Source organism: Balaenoptera musculus, chromosome 7 (genome assembly GCF_009873245.2).
Source record: "Balaenoptera musculus isolate JJ_BM4_2016_0621 chromosome 7, mBalMus1.pri.v3, whole genome shotgun sequence".
Classification (NCBI taxonomy): domain Eukaryota; kingdom Metazoa; phylum Chordata; class Mammalia; order Artiodactyla; family Balaenopteridae; genus Balaenoptera; species Balaenoptera musculus.
This window is the reverse complement of record NC_045791.1, coordinates 79,403,692-79,430,500: the sequence shown is the minus strand read 5'-3', so window position 1 is coordinate 79,430,500 and position 26,809 is coordinate 79,403,692. Positions and strand designations below refer to the sequence as shown.

At 37.9% G+C, this 26,809-nt stretch overlaps 1 protein-coding gene across 1 annotated transcript in view; it reads right to left on the bottom strand.

Moving 5' to 3' along the window:
- Positions 1–12,290, bottom strand: part of CDK15 (cyclin dependent kinase 15) — a 101,121-nt gene extending 88,831 nt beyond the window's left edge. The window contains exons 1-5 of the mRNA XM_036858192.1: positions 12,161–12,290; positions 11,287–11,436; positions 10,987–11,081; positions 4,891–4,941; positions 4,536–4,579 (exon numbers count right to left, since the gene is read on the bottom strand). Of these exons, the coding sequence (XP_036714087.1) occupies positions 4,536–4,579; positions 4,891–4,941; positions 10,987–11,081; positions 11,287–11,436; positions 12,161–12,283 (463 nt within the window). The 5' untranslated portion in view covers positions 12,284–12,290. The remainder of the gene's footprint in view (positions 1–4,535; positions 4,580–4,890; positions 4,942–10,986; positions 11,082–11,286; positions 11,437–12,160) is intronic.
- Between the last annotated feature and the right edge of the window lie 14,519 nt (positions 12,291–26,809).

Sequence of the window (26,809 nt, the reverse complement as noted above, 5' to 3'; positions counted from 1 at the left end):
ATCAATATTGTGAAAATGACTATACTACCCAAAGCAATCTACAGATTCAATGCAATCCCTATCAAATTACCAATGGCATTTTTTACGGAACTAGAACAAATCATCTTAAAATTTGTATGGAGACACAAAAGACCCCGAATAGCCAAAGCAGTCTTGAGGGAAAAAAACAGAGCTGGAGGAATCAGGCTCACCAACTTCAAATTATACTACAAAGCTACAGTAATCAAGATACTATGGTACTGGCACAAAGACAGAAATATAGATCAATGGTACAGGATAGAAAGCCCAGAGATAAACCCACGCACATACGGTCACTTAATTTAAGACAAAGGAGGCAAGAACAGACAATGGAGAAAAGACAGCCTCTTCAGTAAGTGGTGCTGGGAAAACTGGACAGTTACATGTAAAAGAATGAAATTAGAACACTCCCTAACACCATACACAAAAATAAACTCAAAATGGATTAAAGACCTAAATGTAAGACCGGACACTATAAAACTCTTAGAGGAAAACATATGAAAAACACTCTTTGACATAAACCACAGCAAGATCTTCTTTGACCCACCTCCTAGACTAATGAAAATAAAACCAAAAATAAACAAATGGGACCTAATTAAGCTTAAAAGCTTTTGTACAGCAAAGGAAACCATAAGCAAGATGAAAGGACAACCCTCAGAATGGGAGAAAATACTTGCAAATGAAGCAACTGACAAAGGATTAATCTCCAAAATATACAAACAGCTCATGGAGCTCAATATCAAAAAAACAAACAACCCAATTAAAAAATGGGCAGAAGACCTAAATAGACATTTCACCAAAGAAGACATACAGATGGCCAAGAGGCACATGAAAAGATGCTCAATGTCACTAATTATTAGAGAAATGCAAATCAAAATTGCAATGAGGTATCACCTGACACCGGTCAGAATGGCCATCATCAAAAAATCTACAAACAAAAAATGCTGGAGAGGGTTTGGTGAAAAGGGAACCCTCTTGCACTGTTGGTGGGAATGTAAATTTATTCAGTCAGTAGGGAGAACAGTATGGTCGTTCATTAAAAAACTAAAAATAGAACTACCATATGACCCAGCAATCCCGCTGCTGGACATATACCCTGAGAAAACCATAATTCAAAAAGAGACATGTACCACAATGTTCATTGCAGCACTATTTACAATAGCCAGGACGTGGAAGCAACCTAAGCGTCCATTGAGAGATGAATGGATAAAGAAGATGTGGCACATATATACAATGGAATATTAGCCATAAAAAGAAACGAAATTGAGTTATTTATAGTGAGGTGGGTGGACCTAGAGTCTGTCATACAGAGTGAAGTAAGTCAGAAAGAGAGAAACAAATACTGTATGCTAACACACATATATGGAATCTAAAAAAAATGGTACTGATAAACCTAGTGGCAAGGCAGGAATAAAGATGTAAACATAGAGAATGGACTTGAGGACATGTGGGGTGTTGGTGGGAGGTGGAAGCTGGGGCGAAGTGAGAGTAGCATCTGACATATATACACTACCAAATGTAAAATAGGTAGCTAGTGGGAAGCAGTCGCATAACACAGGGAGATCAGCTCTGTGCTTTGTGACCACCTAGAGGGGTGGGATAGGGAGGGTGGGAGAGAGGCTCAAGAGGGAGGGGATATGGGGACATATGTATGCATATGGCTGATTCACTTTGTTGTACAACAGAAACTAACACAGCATTGTGAAGCAATTATACTCCAATAAAGATGTATAAAAAAAAAAAAGAAAAGAAAGAAAATGTTTGCAAACTTGAAAAAATATATATAATTATAGAGCTAGTTATGAAAGATTCTCTAAGTTGCTATGAAGGTGGCTAATCTTTTTAATTAGCAGAGGAATAAGGGTAGGGAACACGCCTATTGTGTCTGCTGCTGTGTATCTAGCAGCCATCAGAGTACCTGGCCAAAATAGGTGCTCAATAAATACTCATGGAATGAATGCTAAGAGATTGTATGGATTTTTGAATCAGAGAGATTTGGTTTGAATCATAGCTCTGTACTGGAATCGTAATAATCTCTATCTCCAAAGGTTATTAAGAAGATTGAAAGAGGTAACACATGAAAAATATCCTTAGTGCTGTTCATACTTTTGCCAATTTCATAACATTACATGTTACAGTCAAATAGTATTCCAAATGACCAGATTAATAAACTGCTGCATGTTTTCTACCTATATGCAGAGAGACTGTACGTGTAGTAAAATCCTACTCAATAAATCCTTGGCTGATATACCATTAGAGCAGCCAAACTGTTCAGGAAAAGTATATCCTACTTCAGGGTTTTTTAGAGAAGTCTGTATTGCTCATTTAGTTTTTCTGCACATGGCTTTCAGTTGCCTTTTTAGCTAGTGACCCTGGATTTTAACTAATGAACTCCAGCTGTTCTTATTTTGCCTTTCAGCCCTTCTCATTTAACCTCCTGTCTCCCTGGTCTCACATCCTTAAAGTTCTTACAGGAAAAATGGGACAGTGCCAAAGTTTTCAAATGAGGCCTCATGTCTTCTTGAGGGGAGAGGGCTCCTCTATGAAGGGCTCCCAGCTTTTACACTGGTGGAAAAAGAAACATCCATTGTTGGAAACTGGATGCCTAACAACCTCCAATGCGTCAAAAAAATCCTTTTGTGGTTTTTCATATTAAACAAGCAAAGCATTCAGTAAGGTAAGTCCATAAAACAAACCAAGAAAGTCCACAGTTGAATACTAAATGTAATTGCAAACACCTGTGATGGAGAGGCAATTCCTCGGTAAATATGCAATAAAAGAAACATTTAGCACACAGAGCAATACACATCCAGCTTTTCTGAACCATGCTAAAACCATCTGTTAGCAAAACCGGCAAACGTTTTCACTGTTAAAGTCAAATGTCATCCCGAAAAAGTTGGCTGTGGGCAAAATCTGAGCGAGGCAGGCCTGAAGCAACGGGCAAGCTCAGCTCACAAAGGAAACACCATGAGAACAGGGTGAACCTGGGCCTAGAGACCCTCCCCTTATGCTGGTGACCTGGGGATGTCTATTATGCTCAGAAATACTCTTTAGCCTATCCACACATCTCTTTCTAAATCTGATCATCCTTTCAGGGGGACCACTAATACATACATCAGTAAGTACAGCTTCCATTATATTAAACACTTAAGGCCACACTTTCCTCCAGAATGCACCTGATCCTACCAGGCTGAATCCCCGCCTAACCTGATAGCCATTTGGCCCTTCTGCTGAAATTCAAAATGATGTATTTCCCAGGGGCTCTGGAAGACTTTTGAAAATGGCATCAAATTCAGTTATAAACTCATTTTCTGAATTCCTTTTTCCATGCCTATTTGCATGACCCATCCTCCAAGCTCAGTTCAAAATCTATTGACTCTATTAGCCACATTGAGACTGACTTGTTCTCATCTCAGTTTACAAGGTCTTTGTTACCTCCATCATAACACTGGTTACAACTTGAATCATCTGCTCTGTTACAACTGAAAAGATAGAGAGCAAAGATCAGGCTTTTTCTTCTCATTCTTCACAACACCCAGCAGCATGCTTTGCATATAGGATGTGCTCCATAAAGAAGGGAAGATGAAGTAGTTAAAAGGGAAGAAAGAAAGACCAGGGAGAAGCCATTTCTCTGGGTTTTTGATGATATGAATAGCAATCCTGTCATCATTTTATTTCAAATGGCTTATATAAAAAGGTTAATAAATTGCATTTTAATGATTTATTTTCACTATACTGGCTTCTTGATTTTTAAATTATAAATTGTTAGTTATCTTGATAGTGAACAAGACATCACTAAGGGAAAGTAACAAAAATGGAATAATAATAATAGCCAACATTTGTTGAACTCTGAAGAGAAACTCTGTGACTAGTGTTTTATATGTATATTCTCATTTAAGCCTCATAACAACTCAATGAAATGGGTACTATTATCCTCTTTCTGCAATAAACTGAGTCTTAAATAGGAAAAGTAATCTACCCACAGTCACACCACTAGTAATTGGTATATCTAAGATTCAAGCTCAAGTCTGTCTGATGCCACCAGACTTCTCACCCACTTGCTCTACTGTCCAGGGTTCAGAGAAAATACAGGCATAACACTAAAAACACACGTTTTCCCAAGGAGTTTTTCAAATGCTATCTCAACAACTTATTTTCAGGCAAACTGCTTACTGAGAATTTGTGTGAATATATTATTTACTTTCTCTTTTGTATGGCTTTTTCTAGGGTTATATAGATACAGCCTTAGCACTTAGCATGGGACCAAACTCGCAGAAGATATTTAGTAAATACTCACTGAGTTCATAGTTTGGATCAACTAATATAATAGTTTTGAATTCTAATTTCCTCAGGAATAAGTAATAAAATGATTTGGAAAACCGGTGTGAAGAATAAAATTGCAATTATAACATTACTTCTATAAATATAAAAAGCTAGATGCTAAATGGATAGGCTCAATGCATTTTTATCAAATCAAAAACTTAAAATATCTCTTGGGTCCACTCTACTGTTCTTACCTTCCCGGATGGCTGTAAATGGGACTCCTTCCTCTGCATTCATGCTGATGACTTTTTTTTTTTTTTTTTTTTTTATTTATTTATTTATTTATTTATTTATTTTTGGCTGTGTTGGGTCTTCGTTTCTGTGCGAGGGCTTTCTCTAGTTGCAGCAAGCGGGGGCCACTCTTCATCGCGGTGCGCGGGCCTCTCACCATCGCGGCCTCTCCTGTTGCGGGGCACAGGCTCCAGACGCGCAGGCTCAGCAGCTGTGGCTCACGGGCCCAGCTGCTCCGCGGCATGTGGGATCCTCCCAGACCAGGGCTCGAACCCGTGTTCCCTGCATTGGCAGGCAGATTCTCAACCACTGCGCCACCAGGGAAGCCCCATGCTGATGACTTTTAAAGCCACTAGTTGTCCATTTATCCTAGAAGAGTCGGGGGAAAGGGCACACATTTGTTGACATGGCCCATAGCAGCAATTTATACTAAGGATGGTTTAACAAAAGTAGCTTTCCTTCAAAATTTATTCCAGTATATGAAATGTACAATTTTCTCAGAATAAAAAAGTTTTAAAAGTCATATGTATATATCAAGCCATCGTTTTCTCTTTACCCAAGTGATATATATTTATTACAGAAAATATGGAGACTATGGGAAAGCACAGAAAAAAATAACCCAACAAAGCCAGCTTCATATTTTGATATATATTGTTTCTTTTATTTCCCTTTGTGCACTTATTTGAGCCATTCTTATTTTTCATCTGAATTATTGTAATGACCTCCTAACAGTCTTTCTGCTTATATGTTTGTACCCCTACCCTCTACTTCCAACAGTAGCCCAGGGCATCTTTTTTAAAGTGAAAGTCAAAACAAGTCACTTCTGTGCTCAAAACCCACCGTCATCTCCACATTTCATTCTGAATAAAAGCCAGATTCTTACAATTGCCTCCTAGGTGCTACCTGACCTGCCCAGTCCCACCATTCTCTCTCTCTTCATCTCTTACTCTCCCCTTATTCATTGTTCTGTTTGCTGATGTAAGCTAAATGCCAGAGAACAGAGAAGATTTTAATGTAAGTATAACTATATTGTTTTTAATACAGTGGGATTCACATCGTATTATTAGGAACCTGTTTTTCCTCCATTTAACTTTTTCTGTTAGTCATTCTTGTATTATTTGACATTTAATAGTAACATTTCATCATATAAATATGTACAATGTATTTTGCCAATTCCAAATATTTTAACATTGTTTCTAACTTTTGGCTATTATAAAAATACCTGGATGATCACATTTGTTCATATTTGTAGATAAATCTTTTCATACAGCCTCTGTTATTTTCTTAGGGTCGTGGTGGAATTGCTAAATCAAAGAGTATGCAGTGTACAAATTTTTATTGTTTTGAACACATGTTCCCAAATTGTGCCGCAGAGTGATCACACCACTAACTGGTCATGAGCCTGGCCATTCTAGCACCCCCTCGCCAACAGCGGGCAGCGTTGTTTGTTTTTCGTTGTTGTTGTTGCTGTAAGATTTCATATTTTAGAACAGTTTTAGATTTACAGAAAAGTTGAGAAGATAGTACGGAAAATTCTCATATACCTCACATCCAGTTTCCTCTGTTGTTAACATCTTATATCAGTATGATACATTTGTTAAAATTAATGAGCCAACATTGATACATTATTATTAGCCAAAGCCCTTAGTTTATTAGGAATTCCTTAGGTTTTTTTTTTTTTTTTGCAGTAAAATTGTATTGCTTGTTGTGGGTTGCATTGTAAATTGGTAAAATTTGGGGGAATGCAACATGATCATATGTGTGAAAAACCATAAAACTACCACACTCAGGAATTTTTCTCAATAGTTACTTAGCAAAGATTTTAATAATTCCAAATGCATGAAAGATATCATTCACTGTGTTAGTTACAATAGAAAAAAAATAGAAATAGCTGAAATATTCAACATTAGAGAAAAAACTGATTTGATACATTTACATATTGCAATATGATTACCAGGATTTCTTTAGTTTTTACCTGATGTCCCTCTTCTATTCCAGGATCTCTTCTAGGACACCACATTGCATTTAGTTGTCATGTCTCTTTAGGCTCCTCTTGGCTGTGACAGTTTCCCAGACATTCCTTGTTTTTGATGACATTAAAGGTTCCGAGGAGTACTGGTCAAGTATTTTGTAGGATACCTCTCTATTGCAATTTTTCTGATGTTTTTCTTATGATTAGACCACAGTTATGGGTTTTGGTTTCATCACATCATATTAAAGGTACATACTGTCATCAAAATTTATGGCTTTTGATGTGGTCTTAATCACCTGGCTCAGGTAATACTTGTCAGGCTTCTTCACTGTAAAGTTATTCTCCCCCCACCCCTTTCCATACTGAACTTTGGGAGAACGTCACTATGAGTAGCCCACACTTAAGCACTGGAAAGTTACACTCCACCACCTTGAGGGTGGGTTATCTGCATAAATTATCTGGAAATTTGTCTCTTCTCTCCCATTTATTAATTAACTGAACCACTTATTTACAGCGCTATGGACTCATAGTCACTTTATACTTTGGGTTACAACCCAATAAATACTATTTTATTTATTTTGTTGCTCAAATTTTTCCACCTTTGCTCTTTGGGAGCTTTTTCAGTTGGCTCCTAGGTATCTTTGACATATCCCCATAAATGTGGGGCTTCTTTTTGGGGGGCATGTTTTTATCTTCATTTTTTGGCCTATTTAATAGGTAAAAAGGATTATCACATTTCTATTCCTTTAAATAACTGTGGAACTGAATTTTCATAAGGTTATTGGTCTTTTCTGTTCTTTTTTGGTTTACCTGTTTGCCCATTTTTTATTGAAATATTTTGCATATACTTTTCACCAATTTCTTTTGTTTGCCTTATCATGTCTTTGAAATTTTAAACTTAAAAATTTTTATGATGCTCAGTATTTTCCAAAATGTTTTACCCAGAACATAGCTCTGTGAAATTCTCCCTATCCCCTACCCTAAATTTTTCTGTTCAAATATGTTTAGAAAATGCTTTATACTTTAAAATTTTTCTTCATCTTTTTTAGAGAGTCATGGTATACATCAACATTTTAAAGATGCTGAGAGCACCTATAATAAAGGATCACATTTTATTTTGTCCTAGGGTTACCCGTGTCAAATGGACAATGGTAATGGTTTCAGTGAAACTTCTATTAAGGTGTCTCAGAATTGGGGGGGTCCCTAGAACGTACTTGGATAGAGGGGGCACCACGGACATGTCCAATCTTCCCTTACAGGTTCTGACTTAAGTGTTACATATAGACAGACCTTTCCAGTCCAAAAGTTACACAGACTTCCCCTGTTTATTCTTCTAGCTCTTGTATGTTTCCTTTTTCATTTAACTCTTTAATCCACTGGGAATTTATATTGTATATTTACCTTTTCCAAATTGCTAACAATCGTCCCAACTCCATTTATTGGACTGCTTATTTATTTAATTATTTTCCCTGCTGATTCGACATGCCACCATGATTGTATATTAGATGTTACTAATACTTGGATTTGTGACTGTTCTAGACTTTTACAAATCATATTTCTTCGATCTGTCTTATGCTCGTGCTACACTATTTTAATTATTGTAGCTTTTGAACATATTTAGAATACATTAAAACTCTAAATTACAGAATCATTGACATCTTTGTACTACTAGATATTCTAATCCAAATATCCTTACAAGGGTCCCTGAAATGATCTACGAGACCCTATATAAGGCCCTACTGCATCTGCACCTCCTCCCTGTCCTCACATCCTTCCATTCTCCCAGTCCAGTGCCAGGCCTGCTCCTGCCTCAGGGATTTGCTACTTGCTGTTCCCTCTGCCTGAAGCTCTCTTCCACTATACACTCACACAGCTCACGCCTCACCTTTGTCAGTCTCTGTTCAAGTGTTTCTTTCTCAGTGAGGCCTCCTCTCTCACTATTTAAAATAGTAATTCACCACCCCACTCTGGCAGTCCCTATTCCTCTTCCCTGTTTTATTCTTTTCCAAAGCATTTTTACTCTTTGACAAACTCAGTCAAAGAGTTCATTTGTTTATTGCCTCTCTCACCCCCACTAGAACATACACTCCATAAGAGCAGGGATTTTTGTCTCTTTTGTTTTCCAATGAGTCCTTATTGGCTAAAATAGTGCCTGGCACAGAATAGGTGCTTCATAAATATGAGTAGAATGAATGAATGCCTTTCTGGCTGGCTTTTTCTTCAAGTCTTTTATGTCCCTTACTAAATCTTTATATAAATCCTGCCCTTTTTTTTTTTTTTTTAAGTTTTTGGCTGCGTTGGGTCTTCGCTGCTGCGCGTGGGCTTTCTCCAGTTGCGTTGAGCGGGGGCCACTCTTAGCTGCGGTGCACGGGCTTCTCATTGCGATGGCTTCTCTTGTTGCGGAGCACGGGCTCTAGGTGCGTGTGCTTCAGTAGTTGTGGCACACGGGCTCAGTGGCCGTGGCTCGCAGGCTCCAGAGCGCAGGCTTAGCAGCTGTGGCACACAAACTTACTTGCTCCACAGCATGTGGGATATTCCCGGACCAGGGATCGAACCCGTGTCTCCTGCATTGGCAGGTGGATTCCCAACTACTGCGCCACCAGGGAAGTCCCAATTCTGCCCATTTTTGATTGTAATGATTTTTTGGTTGTTGCTTTTTGAGAATAATTTCCCCTACAATATTTTCTATTAAATGGTTATTGCTAATACATAAGACAACTTTTGATAAGTATATTTTGATTTTGTAACTGATCACCTTATTGTTCTATCTATCTCACTACTTCTAATAGTTTCTTAGATGATTCTCTTGGGTTTTTTAGGTAGACAATTCTATAATCCACAAAAATTATTTTCAGTCTTTTTTTCCTTGTTGCATTGGCTAGAATGCTTATGATAATCTTTAACAATAGAGAATAGTGGGCAGTCTTGCCCTACCTCTGACTTAATGGTGATGTCTCTGGTATTTAACAAAGAAAAAGTATGTAGGCTATTGATTTGAAATTATTCTACAACATAATGAGTAATTATCATTCTAATCCTATTTTGCTCAGAGTTTTAAAAACTAGAAATTGATGTTGAATTTATCAAATGCCTTTTTGACATCTATCTCTATATGTTTTAAAATTATAAATGTAATGCTTTTGTGGTAAGGAATAAAGTGAAAAGTTTGAGTGACCTTTCTCCATTCCAGTTTCAACCACTAGAACTAGCTACTTTTAATAATCCCTTGTGTATTTTTCCAGATTCCTCTAGGCACATACAAATTTATACATGAACAGTGCTTTTTTTCTAAATGAGATCATATATTGTTCTGTAACTTGCTTGTTTCTCATAAAATATTGGGCATCTTTTCATACATCTTATACTCTAGATGGTTGCATACTATTTCATTATATAGTGATAATTTAGCCAGTCCTCCATTAATGGATATTTGTAACCAGGTTTTTACTTTTTCTATTATAAATCTTGCTGCAATTAATACACTGTTACATATATCTCTGTGCACTTGGACAGGGTATATATTTGTAATGTATTTTTCATTCTATTACTAGGCTGAATCCCTTGAAGGAAATCTTTTATATTCTTAGTACCTAAGATAGTTTATGGAAGTGAATTAAATCCTGTTTCTACATAATATATTTAAAATGGTATCTCCTCCAAAATCCTCTTTAACAAGTAAAAATTATAACACAAGTCCTAAGATAAATAATAGTCTTGTAGTATTTATATTAAATTTTTAAAATTAACATTTAACTACTTTGAGCCATTATTTTTCTCCATTGGAGTACCATAAATTAAAGAAATCAGACCTTCTGACTATCCCACCTTGACTAAAAGCTGTGGAGTTCGTGAATCTTTCAAATACGTTTAACAAAGTTTTTATTAGCCAAAATGGGCACTTGCTTTCTGGATTAACAATCTTTTTATTCTCCAGCCATTTTGTGTAGTTTGCAAGTGTAGAATACCCAGGATTAATCATTCTTTGCGTACTATGTCATACTTTGTAGAAACCAAATTCAGTTTCTTCTACAAAGGCCAAGTGGAAGAAGGAAGGAGAAAACTCAAGGCTGCCATTGCAAACCTCTGTCATTGTGTTTTGGGCTGAATGGGGGGGGAATATGAAAATATCTGTAGAGACACCTTATCAACTGTACTTCCCACCAGGTGAAGAGCAGTAGTTGTTCTTTGGGTCAGTAGTTGAGAAAGTTTAATTTGAATTGAATCAAAAAAAGGAAAAGCTGATAAATTAGTGGGCTGATTTTAACTGGGGCAGGGGAAGTTTGTTTTCTTTCAAGGCTACTTCAATAATCATGTCTTTCCCTATTGACTGTGGGGTCTTGCATAGGTCCTGAACTTCTGTCCTGTGTCAGCTGGCTTCATAATGTCAAATCCTGGGGGTGAGATCCTCATCTCTAGTCTCTCCCAGCTAATGAGTCACTCACCGGCTAATCCCCTTGTAAACTGTAGCGTAAGAACCTTCACCCAGCTTCTCCAAGTTCAAGTAAGATGAGGCTGCCCCAAAGGGGAGGCTCTTCCTCTGCATAAGGGGAATGAGGAGGAGTGAGGGGGGGGGAAAGAAAAGAGCATTTTTTTAGTGTTGCCTTTTTTTTCCCCCAGAGAAATTAGACAGCATTGCAGAATGTACTTGGGAAGGTCTGCTCAGTAATTGCCCTGGAAATAAGGCCCAGCCTCTCTAGACAAGCACACATGAAATTCTTGATCAACATCAGCTGCTCACTCACCCACTGAAAACCCTGACTCAGATCCTCTTCCTGAAAAGAATCGCTGTTACTCCGTGGCCTTTTACTCTTGAACTTCCGGGCACGGACAGCCTGAAGTCCCCTGGGGTGAAATGAAGTCATGGAACATGATGCTTCTTTTAGGTCTGTTAGCTAGAGAAAAAGGAAAGTGCAGGAATAAAATTTATTCAAAGTCAAGACTCAATGGCTAGCATAAACCACTTTTTCTTTATTTGCCTGATGTTAACACTTCAAATGTTTTCCAAGCGTCCTACACGCCCAAAAGGCACCTTTCCTGAACGTCAGTTCCTTAAAAAAAATAAATAAATAAAATAATGATATCAACTGCTGAAACACAACATTTTCTCTTCACCTAAAAATATATCTTTAAACACTTAGGTTAACCTAAATTTCTTTGATGGATGGTTTCTAATTTTTCTCTGTTAAACCTAGACTTTTTTTTTTCCATGTCCCCTTAATTTCTCTTTTTAGGGGAAAAATTTTCTAGTATAACATTGCTAATAAACATGAACTAATTACTGAAATTTTTAATCCGTAGGGTACCGATACTGCAGCTTGCTTTTTGAGCTTCAGCTCTCTAATTTAGTACTTCAGCTATTTCAAGAGAACAACTTTCTCGACTTCAAGTCAAGGGAGTTTCATGCAGCCCAAAGCATAGGATTATTTTTCCCTTTTGGCTTAAAAGAAGATCTCCAAATTTGATAACAACAGTCACAAATTCTCTGTGACTTTAATAGAATTTTCTTTTTATTGCTTTAGACCTAGTGCAGGAAAACCAGACCCTGCTACAGAAAGGGAGCCTCTGAACTCCTCGGTTTATGGATAGAGGAGGACGCTGCTCCTGGAATACAAGTACCTTGATCGCAGCCTCCATCATCACCGGAGCGCTCCTCTGACGGCTGTGTGCGTCGCCTCCCTCCCAACAGCAACGGCAGCTGCATCCAGGCTGCAGAGTCTTTGCACACAGCTCTTGACCCATGATCTTCCAGGTTCAAGGAGAAAACCCGGCACTTGAACCTCTCTCCCTCTGCCTCTCCTGTCCTTGTTCACTCCCTTTTTGCCAGAGGTCAGCAATGCTGGAGCCTTCATATGACTCACATGAGGGCTCTGCTTGGAGCAGCCTCATGACTTCAGCAGTTTTTTCTTCATCAGTGCAAGAAACTACACATCAGAAAGGCGGCCGCCTGCATTCATATGTGCACAACTGAAACCAGGACAGCTAATATTGGAAAGAATAAAATTTGGCACAATTAAAGTTCTTATTCCAGTCACAAGTTAGTGCTACTGGTATACACAGTTTTTATGAATTTACATTGCTTATCCATATTATTGATAATATTTATTAGGCTTTCCTGGTGCTAAAGCGGATATGTTGAGGAGTATTTTCTCCCTGCCCTTCATCTGAAAGTATTTTGTTTTTAAGACTTCAAAATAAATTTGCAACCTAGCCAACTTTTAGTAGTCAAAGAAACCATGGAACCCTAAAACAGGAAGAAAGCTGAAGATATCTACTCCATCTCTTTTCCTTTAAGCAATAGTGTAACTAAGAGTCCCAAGGGGTACTCATTCATTCACCAATTCAAAAACTATCTAGTGAGCACCTGTGTTGTTCTTATTACTAAACAGGTAACAACGTTACACAATGGTGGAGAGAGAGAAGTTTGCATGAAATAGCTCCTTCTCTCCCTCTCTCCTCCCCTCTCCCTGCCTCCTTCCTTCCACATAAATGTAATTAACGTTTACTATATTAATACCATGACATGTCAAGGAACTACCTCAAGCTAGTTTGCAGTCTTTGAACAGAACTTTTCTCTCTCATAGACTTCTAAGGTCACTGTCACTATAATGTGCTAATTAGAGTGAGACGGAAAATAAGATGCACATAAACACACACACACAATCATTAAGGAAAAAATAAGTCATGTCTATTATCACAACAATATTTATATATATTTGATATCTGAACCTTACAAGAAAAGCCTTTCAGATAATTTAATTATGAGCGTATATGAAGTTTCATTTCAAAATTGCCACAAGAGACCTAAAACAAGTCAATTCAAAGATTCATTCCAATTAGGGACATTTAGTAAATGCAACAGCAACAACAAACAGACTAGTTACACTAATACAAAAAAGGAATATTTTGTTAAACGATTAAACTTTTGCCTGATAATCAACAGAGAGAGAAGCTAGTTTCTCAAAATGTTTAATTCCATTAGAATTGAACATAATTTGATTATAATACATTTTATCAGAAATGCTGATTTCTTCCTAAAAGATTGCGAATTTTGTTATACAAAAGTTATATCTCAGACCAGGTTTGAGACAGTTATTCTTTATCACCCTCTAATTGTTGTAAGTTTCAGAATTTTTAAAAGATTAGCATTTTTATTAGCCCAGGGGTAATTGACCTAAGTCTCAAGTTGCTAAAATAGAATAGTTTGATTTTTTAAAAGTTTAACACGGTATGTTTAGATACTAGAATGGGCTACTGAGGGAAATTGTGAAATACCCTTCAGAATTTTCAAAAATAAAATAATTTATGGTCTTGTTTAAAGTCAAGGAAAAATATTAGATGACTTAAGATATTTTCTAGCTCTATGTGATAAACAATTTTTGTTACCAAAGATTTCTGAATAAGGACAGAAGACTTCGATGATTTCATTTTGAATTGTGAATCGGACCCAGTTCATGTGCCACTCCAGGTTGGCCGGACCTACCTCAGGGCCTGGTTGGCTTCTTAGTGGGAGAAACCCACTATGCTGTCTTGAAGCATGGCCACTCTTACTCATAGACCAAAGATCCCTCACACCAGAAGCTGACAAGGAGAGACTCCTGTGTCTGGCCACCAGTCTGAATGGACCAACAGAGGCTCTGGCTTCTCTAGCAACTACCTGCAAGGGCCAGGTGACACAATCGAGGAATGCAGGAAGTCCCATGGAAGGACTTCCACTATGAAACCAGCGATGTTTGTCGTGGAGCTGAAGCCAGCTCAGAAACATGCTCCATTTATGCCCTCCTTTCTTCCCTCCGTTACTTCCCTTTCCCTCTCACTTCTACTTCCCTGGGATTGCAATGACCCCTCCCCCTCAAAATGAAGTGTTTGCATGTAAGCTTTTGCTTGAGGTTCTGTTTCCAGGGAAACTGTGTTGACAAATGAGAGCCATTTTTTTTTAATTAGCAGTAAAATTATAGGTTATTAATAATTTCAGGCTAGATTCTCCCACCCTACAATTATGGAGTCTTTTTTCCTTTCTCAATTGGTGTGTATTCAAACAGGTATGTTTAGTTGAGAGTTTGCACTTTTTCTAATCTTGCATTCTGTTTTTATTTGATTTAGCCAGATTATTAGGAATTTTGGTCTAATTATAACCTTTCTAGAATATGTAGATTATCATAAACATTCAACAGATATTAACATGAGAAATAATGTGAAGTCTGTGTCAGAAACATTAAAAATAATCCACATACATCCAATGGAGTGCAGCTGTAAAAAAAAAAACTCTATATAATGACATGCAGTGATCATCAAAATATACTTTTAAGTGAAAAACAGACAAAGATGTCACAAAAAAAGAAAATTACAGACTAATACCACTGATGAACATAGACGCAAAAATCCTCAACAAAATTCTAGCAAACAGAATCCAACAACACATTAAAAGGATCATACACCATGATCAAGTGGGATTTATCCCAGGAATGCAAAGATTCTTCAATATACACAAATTGATCAATGTGATACACCATATTAACAAATTGAAGAATAAAACAATATGATCATCTCAATAGATGCAGAAAAAGCTTTTGACAAAATTCAACACCCATTTATGATAAAAAAACTCTCCAGAAAGTGGGCACAGAGGGAACCTACCTCAACATAATAAAGGCCATATATGACAAACCCACAGAAAACATCATTCTCAATGGTGAAAAACTGAAAGCATTTCCCCTAAGATCAGGAACAAGACAAGGATGTCCACTCTTGCCACTCTTAATCAACATAGTTTTGGAAATCCTAGCCATGGCAATCAGAGAAGAAAAAGAAATAAAAGGAACACAAACTGGAAAAGAAGAAGTAAAACTGTCACTATTTGCAGATGATATGATACTATACATAGAAAATCCTAAAGATGCCACCAGAAAACTATTAGAGCTAATCAATGAATTTGGTAAAGTTGCAGAATACAAAATTAATGCACAGAAATCCCTTGCATTCATATACATTAACATTGAAAGATCAGAAAGAGAAATTAAGGAAACAATCCCATTCACCATTGCAAGAAAAAGAATAAAATACCTAGGAATAAACCTACCTAAGGAGGTAAAAGACCTGTACTCAGAAAACTATAAGACACTGATGAAAGAAATCAAAGATGATACAAACAGATGGAGAGATATACCATGGTCTTGGATTGGAAGAATCAATATTGTGAAAATGACTATACTACCCAAAGCAATCCACAGATTCAATGCAATCCCTATCAAATTACCAATGGTATTTTTCTCAGAATTAGAACAAAAAATTTCACAATTTGTATGGAAACATAAAAGACCCCGAATAGCAAAAGCAATTTTGAGAAAGAAAAACAGAGTTGGAGAAATCAGGCTCCCCGACTGCAGACTACACTACAAAGCTGTAATCAAGACAGTATGGTACTGGCACAAAAACAGAAATATAGATCAATGGTACAGGATAGAAAGCCCAGAGATAAATCCATGCACATATGGTCACCTAATCTATGATAAAGGAGGCAAGAATACACAATGGGGAAAAGACAGTCTCTTCAATAAGTGGTGTTGGGAAAACTGGGCAACTACACGTAAAAGAATGAAATTAGAACACTCCCTAACACCATACACAAAAATAAACTCAAAATGGATTAAAGAGCTAAATATATGACCGGACACTGTAAAACTCTTAGAGGAAAACATAAGAAAAACACTCTGACACAAATCACAGCAAGATCTTTTTGACCCACCTCCTAGTGTACTGAAAATAAAAACAAAAATAAACAAATGGGACCTAATGAAACTTAAAAGCTTTTGCACAGCAAAGGAAACCATAAACAAGATGAAAGGACAACCCTCAGGATGGGAGAGAATATTTGCAAATGAATCAACGGACAAAGGATTAATCTCCAAAATATATAAACAGCTCATGCAGCTCAATATCAAAAAAACAAACAACCCAATCCAAAAATGGGCAGAAGACCTAAATAGACATTTCACCAAAGAAGACATACAGATGGCCAAGAGGCACATGAAAAGATGCTTAATGTCACTAATTATTAGAGAAATGCAAATCAAAACTGCAATGAGGTATTACCTCACACCAGTCAGAATGGCCATCATCAAAAAATCTACAAACAATAAATGCTGGAGAGGGTGTGAAGAAAAGGGAAACCTCTTGCTCTGTTCGTGGGACTGTAAATTGATACAGCCACTAGGGAGAACAGTATGGTCGTTCATTAAAAAACTAAAAATAGAACTACCATATGACCCAGCAATCCCACTATTGGGCATATACCCTGAGGAAACCATAATTCAAAAAGAGTCATGTACCCCAGTGTTCATTGCAGCTCTATTTACAATAGCCAGGACATGGAAGCAAACTACATGTTGATAGAGGAATGGATAAAGAAGATGTGGTGTAAATATACTATGGAATATTACTCAGTCATAAAAAGAAACGAAATTAGGTCATTTGTAGAGATGTGGATGGACTTAGAGTCTGTCATACAGAGTGAACTAAGTCAGAAAGAGAAAAACAAATATCATATATTAACACAGATATGTGGAATCTAGAAAAAAGGTACAGGTGAACGTATGTGCAGGACAGGAATAGAGACGCAGACGTAGAGAACGGATGTGTGGACATGGGGGGGGGGAAGCAGAGGGTGGGATGAATTGGGAGATTAGGACTGACATATATACACTACCATATGTAAAATAGATTGCTAGTGGGAACCTGCTGTATAGCACAGGGAGCTCAGCTTGGTGCTCTGTGATGACCTAGACGGGTGGGCTTGCGGGGGGAGGTTTGAGGGAGGGTGGGAGGGAGGTCCAAGAGGGAGGGGATATATGTATACATATAGCTGATTCACTTCTTTGTAGAGAAGAAACTAACACAACATTGTAAAGCAACTATACTCCAATAAAAAATTTTTTTTAAGAAGTCCAAAGTAGTATAAAAAGTTGAAAAAAAAACTATATGACATGCAGTGGTCATCAAAATATATTTTTTTGGTTTTTAAAAAATTTTTATTTTATTTTATTTTGATTTTTTCTCTTTTTAAAAATTAATTAATTAAATAATTTTTGGCTGCGCTGGGTCTTTGTTGTTGCACGCGGGCTTTCTCTAGTTTCAGAGAGCAGGGGCTCTTCATTGCGGTGTGTGGGCCTCTCACTGTGGTGGCTTCTCTTGTTGCGGAGCATGGGCTCTAGGCGCACGGACTTCAGTAGTTGTGGCTCGCGGGCTCTAGAGCACAGGTTCAGTAGTTGTGGCGCATGGGCCCAGTTGCTCCGCGGCATGTGGGATCTTCCCAGACCAGGGCTTGAACCCATGTCTCCTGCATTGGCAGGCGGATTCTTAACCACTGCGCCACCAGAGAAGCCCCAAAATATACTGTTAAGTGAAAAAAGCAAAATGCTTTTGTGTGTTACCTTTTGTGGCAAAGAAATGTGGGAAAATAAAGTGTAGTCATTAGTTTTACTAATATTACTATTACTATTTTGAAACTGTTATTGGTGTATTTTAGGATTAGACAAGTAAGTAATTATGCTAATGTCATTCGAAACCAAACTTTTCAGCTTAGGAGAAAATAAACATAAATATCAGATTGAAGAAATCAAGTAAAAATTATATGATCTTAAATTTGATTTGGAAATATTGGTACACATATTTTTATTTTGATTATGATTTTTTCCCTAAAAAAAAAAATCAAACAAACAAACAAACTCTGTCAACCAAAAAGCTATATTAGAAACAACGACAACTCAACAGCAATGAGCAATCCTGGTGCTCAATTTGTGATCTCTAAATACCATTTTCCTTTAAAAAGAATCAAGGATCCATGGAGAAGTGGTGGCTGAATGTGTGGAGGATGAAATCTAGAAAGTTATCAAGAATTTGTCCAAGGCTCATCTTAAATCAGTGGAGTCACATCAAAAAGGACACAGGAACCAACTTGAAAGGACTCCCATTTGCCTTAACATGGGACAATTTGAACACCAAAAAGAATAATGACTGCAATGGATTGAAACACACCAAATACATAAAATCCATAACTTCATAGTGATCTAAATAAAAATGACCACTTGGAGCTTTCTAGTGCAGCAATTCATTACTCAGAATATTGATAAATAAAGGGGAAAAATCAAGTGTTTATTTTGTCTTTTCTACACAAATTATTTTTCCAGGGTTATCAAGTAGTTAATGAGGGGGAAATTCTTCTTCATGGAAGAATTCCAGCTAATAAGTGCAGAAGAAATGACAGAAGTAGAAAATTCACTATTATGCAATCCCTAATGCAATAATAGTTCTAAGCAACAATCATCAATGGGTGCTAGAATGATTAGGTGAAAGATTGATAAGGAATTCTGCAATGAAGGGTCAGGTTGACACCATCTGAGTCCTGTGATCAATTTTAGCCTCACTAAATTTGGGACATCCAGACAGTATGTGCCTCCTGATGTGATACAACAAAAATTGCACAGCATCACCTGTGAAGTATTTTTTTTAAACTTTTAAATTTATATTGGAGTATAGCCAGTTAACAATGTTGTGATAGTTTCAGGTGCACAGCAAAGGGACTCAACCATACATATGCATGTATCCATTCTCCCCCAAACTCCCCTCCCATCCAGGCTGCCACATGACATTGAGCAGAGTTCCCTGTGCTATACAGTAGGTCCTTGTTGGTTATCCTTTTTAAATATAGCAGTGTGTACATGTCGATCCCAAGCTCCCTGACTATCCCTTCCCCCCATCCTTCCCCCGGGTAACCGTAAGTTCATTCTCTAAGTCTGTGAGTCTGTTTCTGTTTTGTAAATAGGTTCATTCGTATCATTTCTTTTTAGATTCCGCATATAAGGGATATCATGTGATATTTCTCTTTCTCTGTCTGACTTACACCTGAGAAGTATTTTTGACTAAGGAAAAATGTTTAACCCGAATCTAATTAAATATCTACATCTAAAACCAAATTATGAGAAATACAGAGGACAGAAAAGTTAAATAATACCACAAGGAAGCAAACAGCTAAATCAGAAAGGACAAATAACCTGATTTCTCTTAAAATATTGATGGCAAAAAAAAAAAAAAAAGAAACAGTCAAGAGACATGACAAACAAATGCAATATGTAGACCTTGTTTGGATCCTGATTTGAATAAACTAACTGTAAAACAATGTTTCTTTTTTTTCCCCCAGCTTTACTGAGGTATAATTGACAAAAAAATTTGCATGTAATTAAGATGTACATGGTGATGTTTTGATATAGGTATACATTGTGAAATGTCTACCACAAGCAAGCTAATTAACATATCAATCCCTTCACATAGTTAACTTTTGTGTGTGAGAACAATTAAGATCTACTCAGCAAATTTCAAGTATACAATATTGTTAACTATAGTCACCCTGCTGCACATTAGAGCTCCAGAATTTATTCATCCTGCACACCTGAAACTTTGTACCCTCTGACCAACATTTCCCCATTTCCCCCACTCCCCAACCCCTGGTAACAACTGTAAAATGACATTTCTTAGACAAGTATGGACATTTAAATATTGTATTAGATGACCTTAAGAATTCATTTTCAATTTTGCATGATGATTATGTTTTTAAAACAATCTTATGGTTAAAGATGAATACTACGGGGCTTCCCTGGTGGCGCAGTGGTTAAGAATCCGCCTGCCAATGCAGAGGACATGGGTTCGAGCCCTGGTCCCGGAAGATCCCACATGCCACAGAGCAACTAAGCCCATGCACCAACAACTACTGAGCCTGCGCTCTAGAGCCCACGAGCCACAACTACTGAAGCCCACGCACCTGGAGCCCGTGCTCCATAACAAGAGAAACCACCGCAAAGAAGAGTAGCCCTCGGACTCCCCTGGTGGCGCAGTGGTTAAGAATCTGCCTGCCAATGCAGGGGACACGTGTTCGAGCCCTGGTCCGGGAAGATCCCACATGCCACGAGCAACTAAGCCCGTGCGCCACAACTACCGCAGCCCGTGCGCCTAGAGCCCATGATCCACAACAAGAGAAGCCACCGCAATGAGAAGCCTGCACACTGCAACGAAGAGTAGCCCCCATTCGCCGCAACTAGAGAAAAGCCCGCATGCAGCAACGAAGACCCAATGCAGCCAAAGATAAATAAATAAATAAATAATACATAAATAAAAAAGAAGAGTAGCCCCTGCTCAGCACAGCAACAAAGACCCAATGCAGCAAAAATAAATAAATAAATAAGAGAATGAATTAAAAAAAAAAATCTACCTTTAAAAAAAAAAGATGAATGCTAAAGTATTAGCAGGTGGAATGATTTAATTTCCTTGCTTTAAAATATTCCAGAAAAATAACGTTGGGGATAAAAAAACCAAAATTGGTAAAAATGTTGATAATTGGTTAAGCTGAGTGATGGCTATACGGAGGTTCATTTTTGTTTAAGAATTTTCTAAACAAGAAAGTAGAATAAGAATAATAGTTTTGAAAATACATTCACATGAAATCCATGTATTTTGATTATTTATTTATTTCTTTATTTCCCTGCCTATTTCCAACAAGGCGGGGGCAGGGGAGGCTTTAGATAAAAGTACAGTAGTAATAGTAACAGCAACAGCTACCACGTCAGTGCCTGCTCTGTGCCAGACTCCATGCTGATCCTCCAACTCCATGACAATGAGAAGGTACCGTTATTATCCCCACTTAATCACGAGGGAACTGAATCTTAGAGAGTTTAAGTAACTTTCCCAAGATTACTAAACTAGCAAATAGTAGAAGATAATAAAGCTGCTCAAAGACTACTAAATTCCCCAGATTTTATTTAATGAGGACACACTGATAATTGTATCTGCATAAAGAGCATAAAATCTGTCTGTTTGGTCTCATTCTTTATTAATTATTAGGCTTACATTTAAATTAGTTATTATATTTAGTATAAATCAGTAATAGGTAAGTGACTCTAGTTTGTTAATCACCAGGCATGTGACATCATCTTCGGTCCAAATAAAAGCTAGAGTACGATTCTGAAATCCCATGCCTTCCTTCTTCCTGGAGTTCTTTAACTTGACACTTCCACATGCTGAGAGCGCTGTCTGCTGACAGTAAGCAGAACTGCAAGCACATGGCATCTGGGTCTCCTTTGCACCTTTACATGCATCTGTGGTCTTTATTTACATCATACTATTATTGCCTATTAGTGTGCTATTTGTTTACTTGTACTCAGTTTTCACAATGAAGCTGATGGTGTAAATCCTAGTGTTATATTTTATTTCTATTTCCTTCAAGAAAGAGTAAAATTCAAAACTGATGAGTTAATTAGGAAGTATGTGGAGCAAGGTGGCCATATTTCCAAATTTCACAAGTTCTCATTGATTTAAGAAGACAATTTTGGGGCTTCCCTGGTGGCGCAGTGGTTGAGAGTCTGCCTGCTAATGCAGGGGACACGGGTTTGAGCCCTGGTCTGGGAAGATCCCACATGCCGCGGAGCAACTAGGCCCGTGAGCCACAATGACTGAGCCTGCGCGTCTGGAGCCTGTGCTCCGCAACAAGAGAGGGCACGATAGTGAAGAGGCCCGCGCACCGCGCTGAAGAGTGGCCCCCACTTGCCGCAACTAGAGAAAGCCCTCGCACAGAAACTAAGACCTAACACAGCCAAAAATAAATATTAAATAAATAAAAAAAAAAGAAGACAATTTTGGAGCCCCGGGAATTTCTGCTCAGAAATGCCAAATGCCCCAGTCACAATTTTCTAGACTTAAATTCTGTGCCCCTGACTCTGATACTAGACTCCTCGCATCCTGGCCTTACGTGCTGTGAATCAAAACTGTGAACTACAGATAGAACACTGAGGAATGCTGAGTGATTCCATCTGTATAGGTCCGTATCTTAAAACCACTGGAAAGCAATGACAGGTTAAAAGAGACATTTCACAAGCAGGTAAAGAAATCTAATTGCAAGGTGTTCCTGTGACAGAATGGCTTAGCCTATGAAAGTATAAAATTACACTGAACGCTATACCTAAAGAGGACCCTTTGTCTAAAACTGTAGGAATCCTTGGGATATCTGTAGACGCAGGGAAAACAGAAAGACACTGTTTCCCGTATAAGCAAAAAATAAAATTATGCTTCTACAGACTAGATGTTTTCTCTGTTGTTATTTGCATTTGTATGATTGTTTGTTTGTTTTAATTTCTTGAGTCTGAATGTATTAAGGGAAAATTCCAGAAATGACTTGAAGTGATGATTTGGTGCCCAATAAAATGGGGGACACCAATTTTATATTTTATTTTTGATTTTTAATATATTATGAAATAATATGATTTTTAAAAAGTGATTTCACGTTCTTTTCATAAAGAATAGATTTGTATTTATAGCATAAACAGGTTCCATGGTGAGGCAACTAGTCACATATTTAGTCCAAGTGTTCTGGCTAAAGGTAGAAAACAAATGACAATAATAATAAGGCAAACACATGGTTTACTTGTATTTACTCATAACAGTTCTGTAGTCAGAAGCATTAAACAATTTGCCCAAGGCCACACAAGAAAAAAGTGGTGGAACCAGGATTTAAACCAAAGCAGAAAAGCTCTGATGTCTATACTTTAAACCTACTTGACCATTTTCCTTCTTGATATAAATTAAGAGTTGGGAGATAATGTCCTACCAAAGACTTACCACGCCTGTTCTTGGTCCTCTGTTCTTTCATTAGGCATTGCCACCTAATACGGCTACCATTTTTTGATCTGTTCTAACCAAGCACTTCATATATATTATCTCATTTAATTCTGTGACATAGATATTTATTCCCCCAATTTTAGATGAGAAAACTGAGGATTGCTCAACATTTTTTAGAGTATAAGTGTCACAATTAGAATTTAAACCCACTGGTATTGATTCTAGGATCTGTGCTCTTAACCATGTCTCCACACAATGAGCACCAGGTGCTATGAGCACCCTTTTCCCTGACACACAGTGGGTCCATTAACTCAGCACAGTGTTCTCTTGTACATGGACAGGAATTTTGTTTCTTGGTACCCAGAATGGTACTCTAAGCCATGTGAAAGAACTTCCTCTCTGACAGGAAACATGCATCCCTGAAAGCAGAGGCTGAAGTGAGTGTCTTCCTCCTGTGGTCTTCAACACAATCTGCATCTCTTCCCAGTAGCCCCTCAAGACAGTTTACAATGAGAACAATTAGTCCACTAAAGAAGTGCTCAGGCTGGTGACTAAAAATAATGCTACTGCTGTACAACTTGCCATTGTTAATTTCTGTGAAATGGATTAAAATGCTCCCATAATCTTCTTTAACATTGCCCTAAGGTTTCTTGCTCTGTCAGAGTAAAATGGTCTAGCCCGAAAACCCATCCTTTTCCATGCTGAAGCGTAGCACTCTCCAGAGTACTAAAAGTATTATAGTAGTTTTAGAACTGTTTGAAACCATCTCCTGCAATTTACTATTACTTTAAAATTTGTGTATATTGTGGGTCTGTAAATACAAATAAACACAACTTACAAAACCTGACTTGTAAATTTCTTATACCCACAAACTGTGTGGCCCACTCTGAGACTCCCTCTCCCCATCTCTGTCCCAGGATGCCTGATCCCCATCTAGTCTTTCATTCCGGAAAGCAGCCGGCCTTGTATCGACAGCACCACTAGGTGGCCAGGATGGAGAACTGGCCAACTCGACTTTTCCTCCCTCCAAACGTCTTTTTTCCTCAAGAGAATGCCCCAACCTCCTCCACCACACACTCACCTCAATTTTCTTTGGACGTTGCCACTCACAGCCACGGTGATTCCACTTCAGGCAATCTTTCTCCAATGTCCACGTATCCGTTTTAAAAAATCTTTTTTTTCCTTCTCCTCACCCAGTTACTTCATAAGTTTTTCTTAATCTTCCAACTGCCCTTATCATATACATAAGCCTAGCAGTTATTAGGGCTGGGCAAACCAAACTTGGCTCCAAGGCTCTGAAATTTAGAGGATTTAACCACATTTTAAAAAAATTAAGTGTTTTTAAACCTGTGCAAATCGATTAGGTCTCTTCCCCTCAGAAATACTGAGCCCTCCCCAGCTCCCAGTCCCCCAGAAGCCAGTTAGCTCCTGGCCAGGGCAGAGCCTTCAGTAACAGCTAGGGGAAAGCTGATGGGCTGGAGACGCAGAGTAAGAAAAGTATTTAAAAAAATTAAAAAGAAAGGTAGGGAGGGAAAGGTGGGGGTGGGGAGAGGGAGAGAGGGAAGAAGGAAAAAAAGGGGGGAGAGGGAGACACAGAGACAGAGAGAGAAAAAGAAAGAAAGGAAGAAAAGTTTAACCTGGGGAGACTCTTGCATAGTTTCCTTTCTCATTACTTCCCACCAGCCAGTGCCCGATTGGGATGAGGCATAAGTGGGGAAGAAGGGGGGCACCAAAAATGAACAAACAAACAAACCCTCAGTAATCAAAACAAATTAAAATGATAAATAATCTTGATGCAATATTTTTTGATGTAATATTTTTAAATATAAATTTTTTTTCATTAAAATAAAAATTAATGCAAAAAATCCATGATGAACAGAATACAGTATTAACATTTTAAACAAAGACAAGCTGTTGCTTGTTTATTTACGACCTCTCATCTCTGCACACACAGAGCAGTCATTTCCAATCAACCCCTGGCCCCTACAGCGTGGCTGCTGACCCCCGCCCTTCCTCCCACACCCCAACCGCTGTGACAGTTTATGAGGGCTGATTGACAGGGGTGTGCAAGCAGATTGGCAATGTGGGATTTTATCCCTATCTATCTATCTATCTATCTATCTATCTATCTATCTATCTATCTATCTATCTATCTATCTAATCTATTATCTATCTATCTATCTATCTATCTATGTTTTTCCAAATTATAGGGCTTTTATTAACTTTTTCTGATTGATTAAAAAATATGGGAGGATATTTAGATCCATGTAGGTATAAGGGCGCAGGCTTTTCCTGTTGCTCGGGTTCCAATATGGGGTGCTGCTTCCCACTCTGGAACTCCAAAACTTTCATCCAACTTTTCTCCTTGACCCTTAAAACCTGCCTTTCTTTAACTACCAGCATTCATGAAAAATTATTCATTCAATACCAAGGGGTTTTCCTTCTTGTTTTTTAAATTGTAAAATATTGCAGAAGTATTGATTTCAGGTATATTTATATATATATACATAGGCCCCATGGCATGGCATGTGGGACCTTAGTTCCCCACCAGGGATCCAATCCGCACCCGCTGCATTGGAAGCACAGAGTCTTAACCACTGGACCACCAGGGAAGTCTCTCAGTTATATATATACATATATATATATTTGTTTAAATTAATTAATTTATTTATTTTTGGCTGCGTTGGATCCTCGTTGCTGCGTGTGGGCTTTCTCCAGTTGCAGCGAGCAGGCTTCTCATTGTGGTGGCTTCTCTTGTTGCAGAGCACGGGCTCTAGGCGCGCGGGCTCCAGTAGTTGTGGCGCACGGGCTTCAGTAGCTGTGGCACGCGGCTCTAGAGTACAGGCTCAGTAGTTGTTACGCACGGGCTTAGTTGCTCTGCGGCATGTGGGATCCTCCCGGACCAGGGCTCGAACCTGTGTCCTCTGCATTGGCAGGCGGACTCTTAACCACTGCGCCACCAGGGAAGTCCCACCTCAGTTATAGTTTTAATTGCAAATGCACATTATTTGAATGACATCGTAAATCAAATAACATTTGTAGATTAGTCCAGGAACTAATCCATTATTTACCTCACTGTTACTATGGGAAAGCATGTTCTAAGTTTCAAAAAACGCACCTGCAAATAAATATTTGAGATGCTAGTTTTTGTAGGCTGGGGGCTAAATGCTTTCTTTAAATATTTATAACAATTTACATGTTATATGTGTAATACACACCAAGGAAGGAGGCCCTTTAGCCCAAACTACTGCTCTTTACTTTTAGGAAAAACAGTGACTTGTAATGTCCAGCTTGAGATCAGAAAGCTAAGCTATGTCAGTAGAATGGGTTTCGTCAAAAAACTAAGGTAAGGAAAGAATAAGAGAGAGAAGTGTAGCATTATTAGGCACATATTACATAACAATAACTCAGATCCAGAAGAATTTTTTTTTTAAAGAAATTCAGGCAAGGTTTTATTTCATTTACATATAGATATTTACTTTTTTATTAAAATATGCTTGCTCTAATGGTTACTTCTATGTCATAATATAGGATTCATTAATATATGTCTCAACATATCTCATACAGCTATGTGCTTCCATTTTAAAAATAACAAGTTAGCATCTGCTT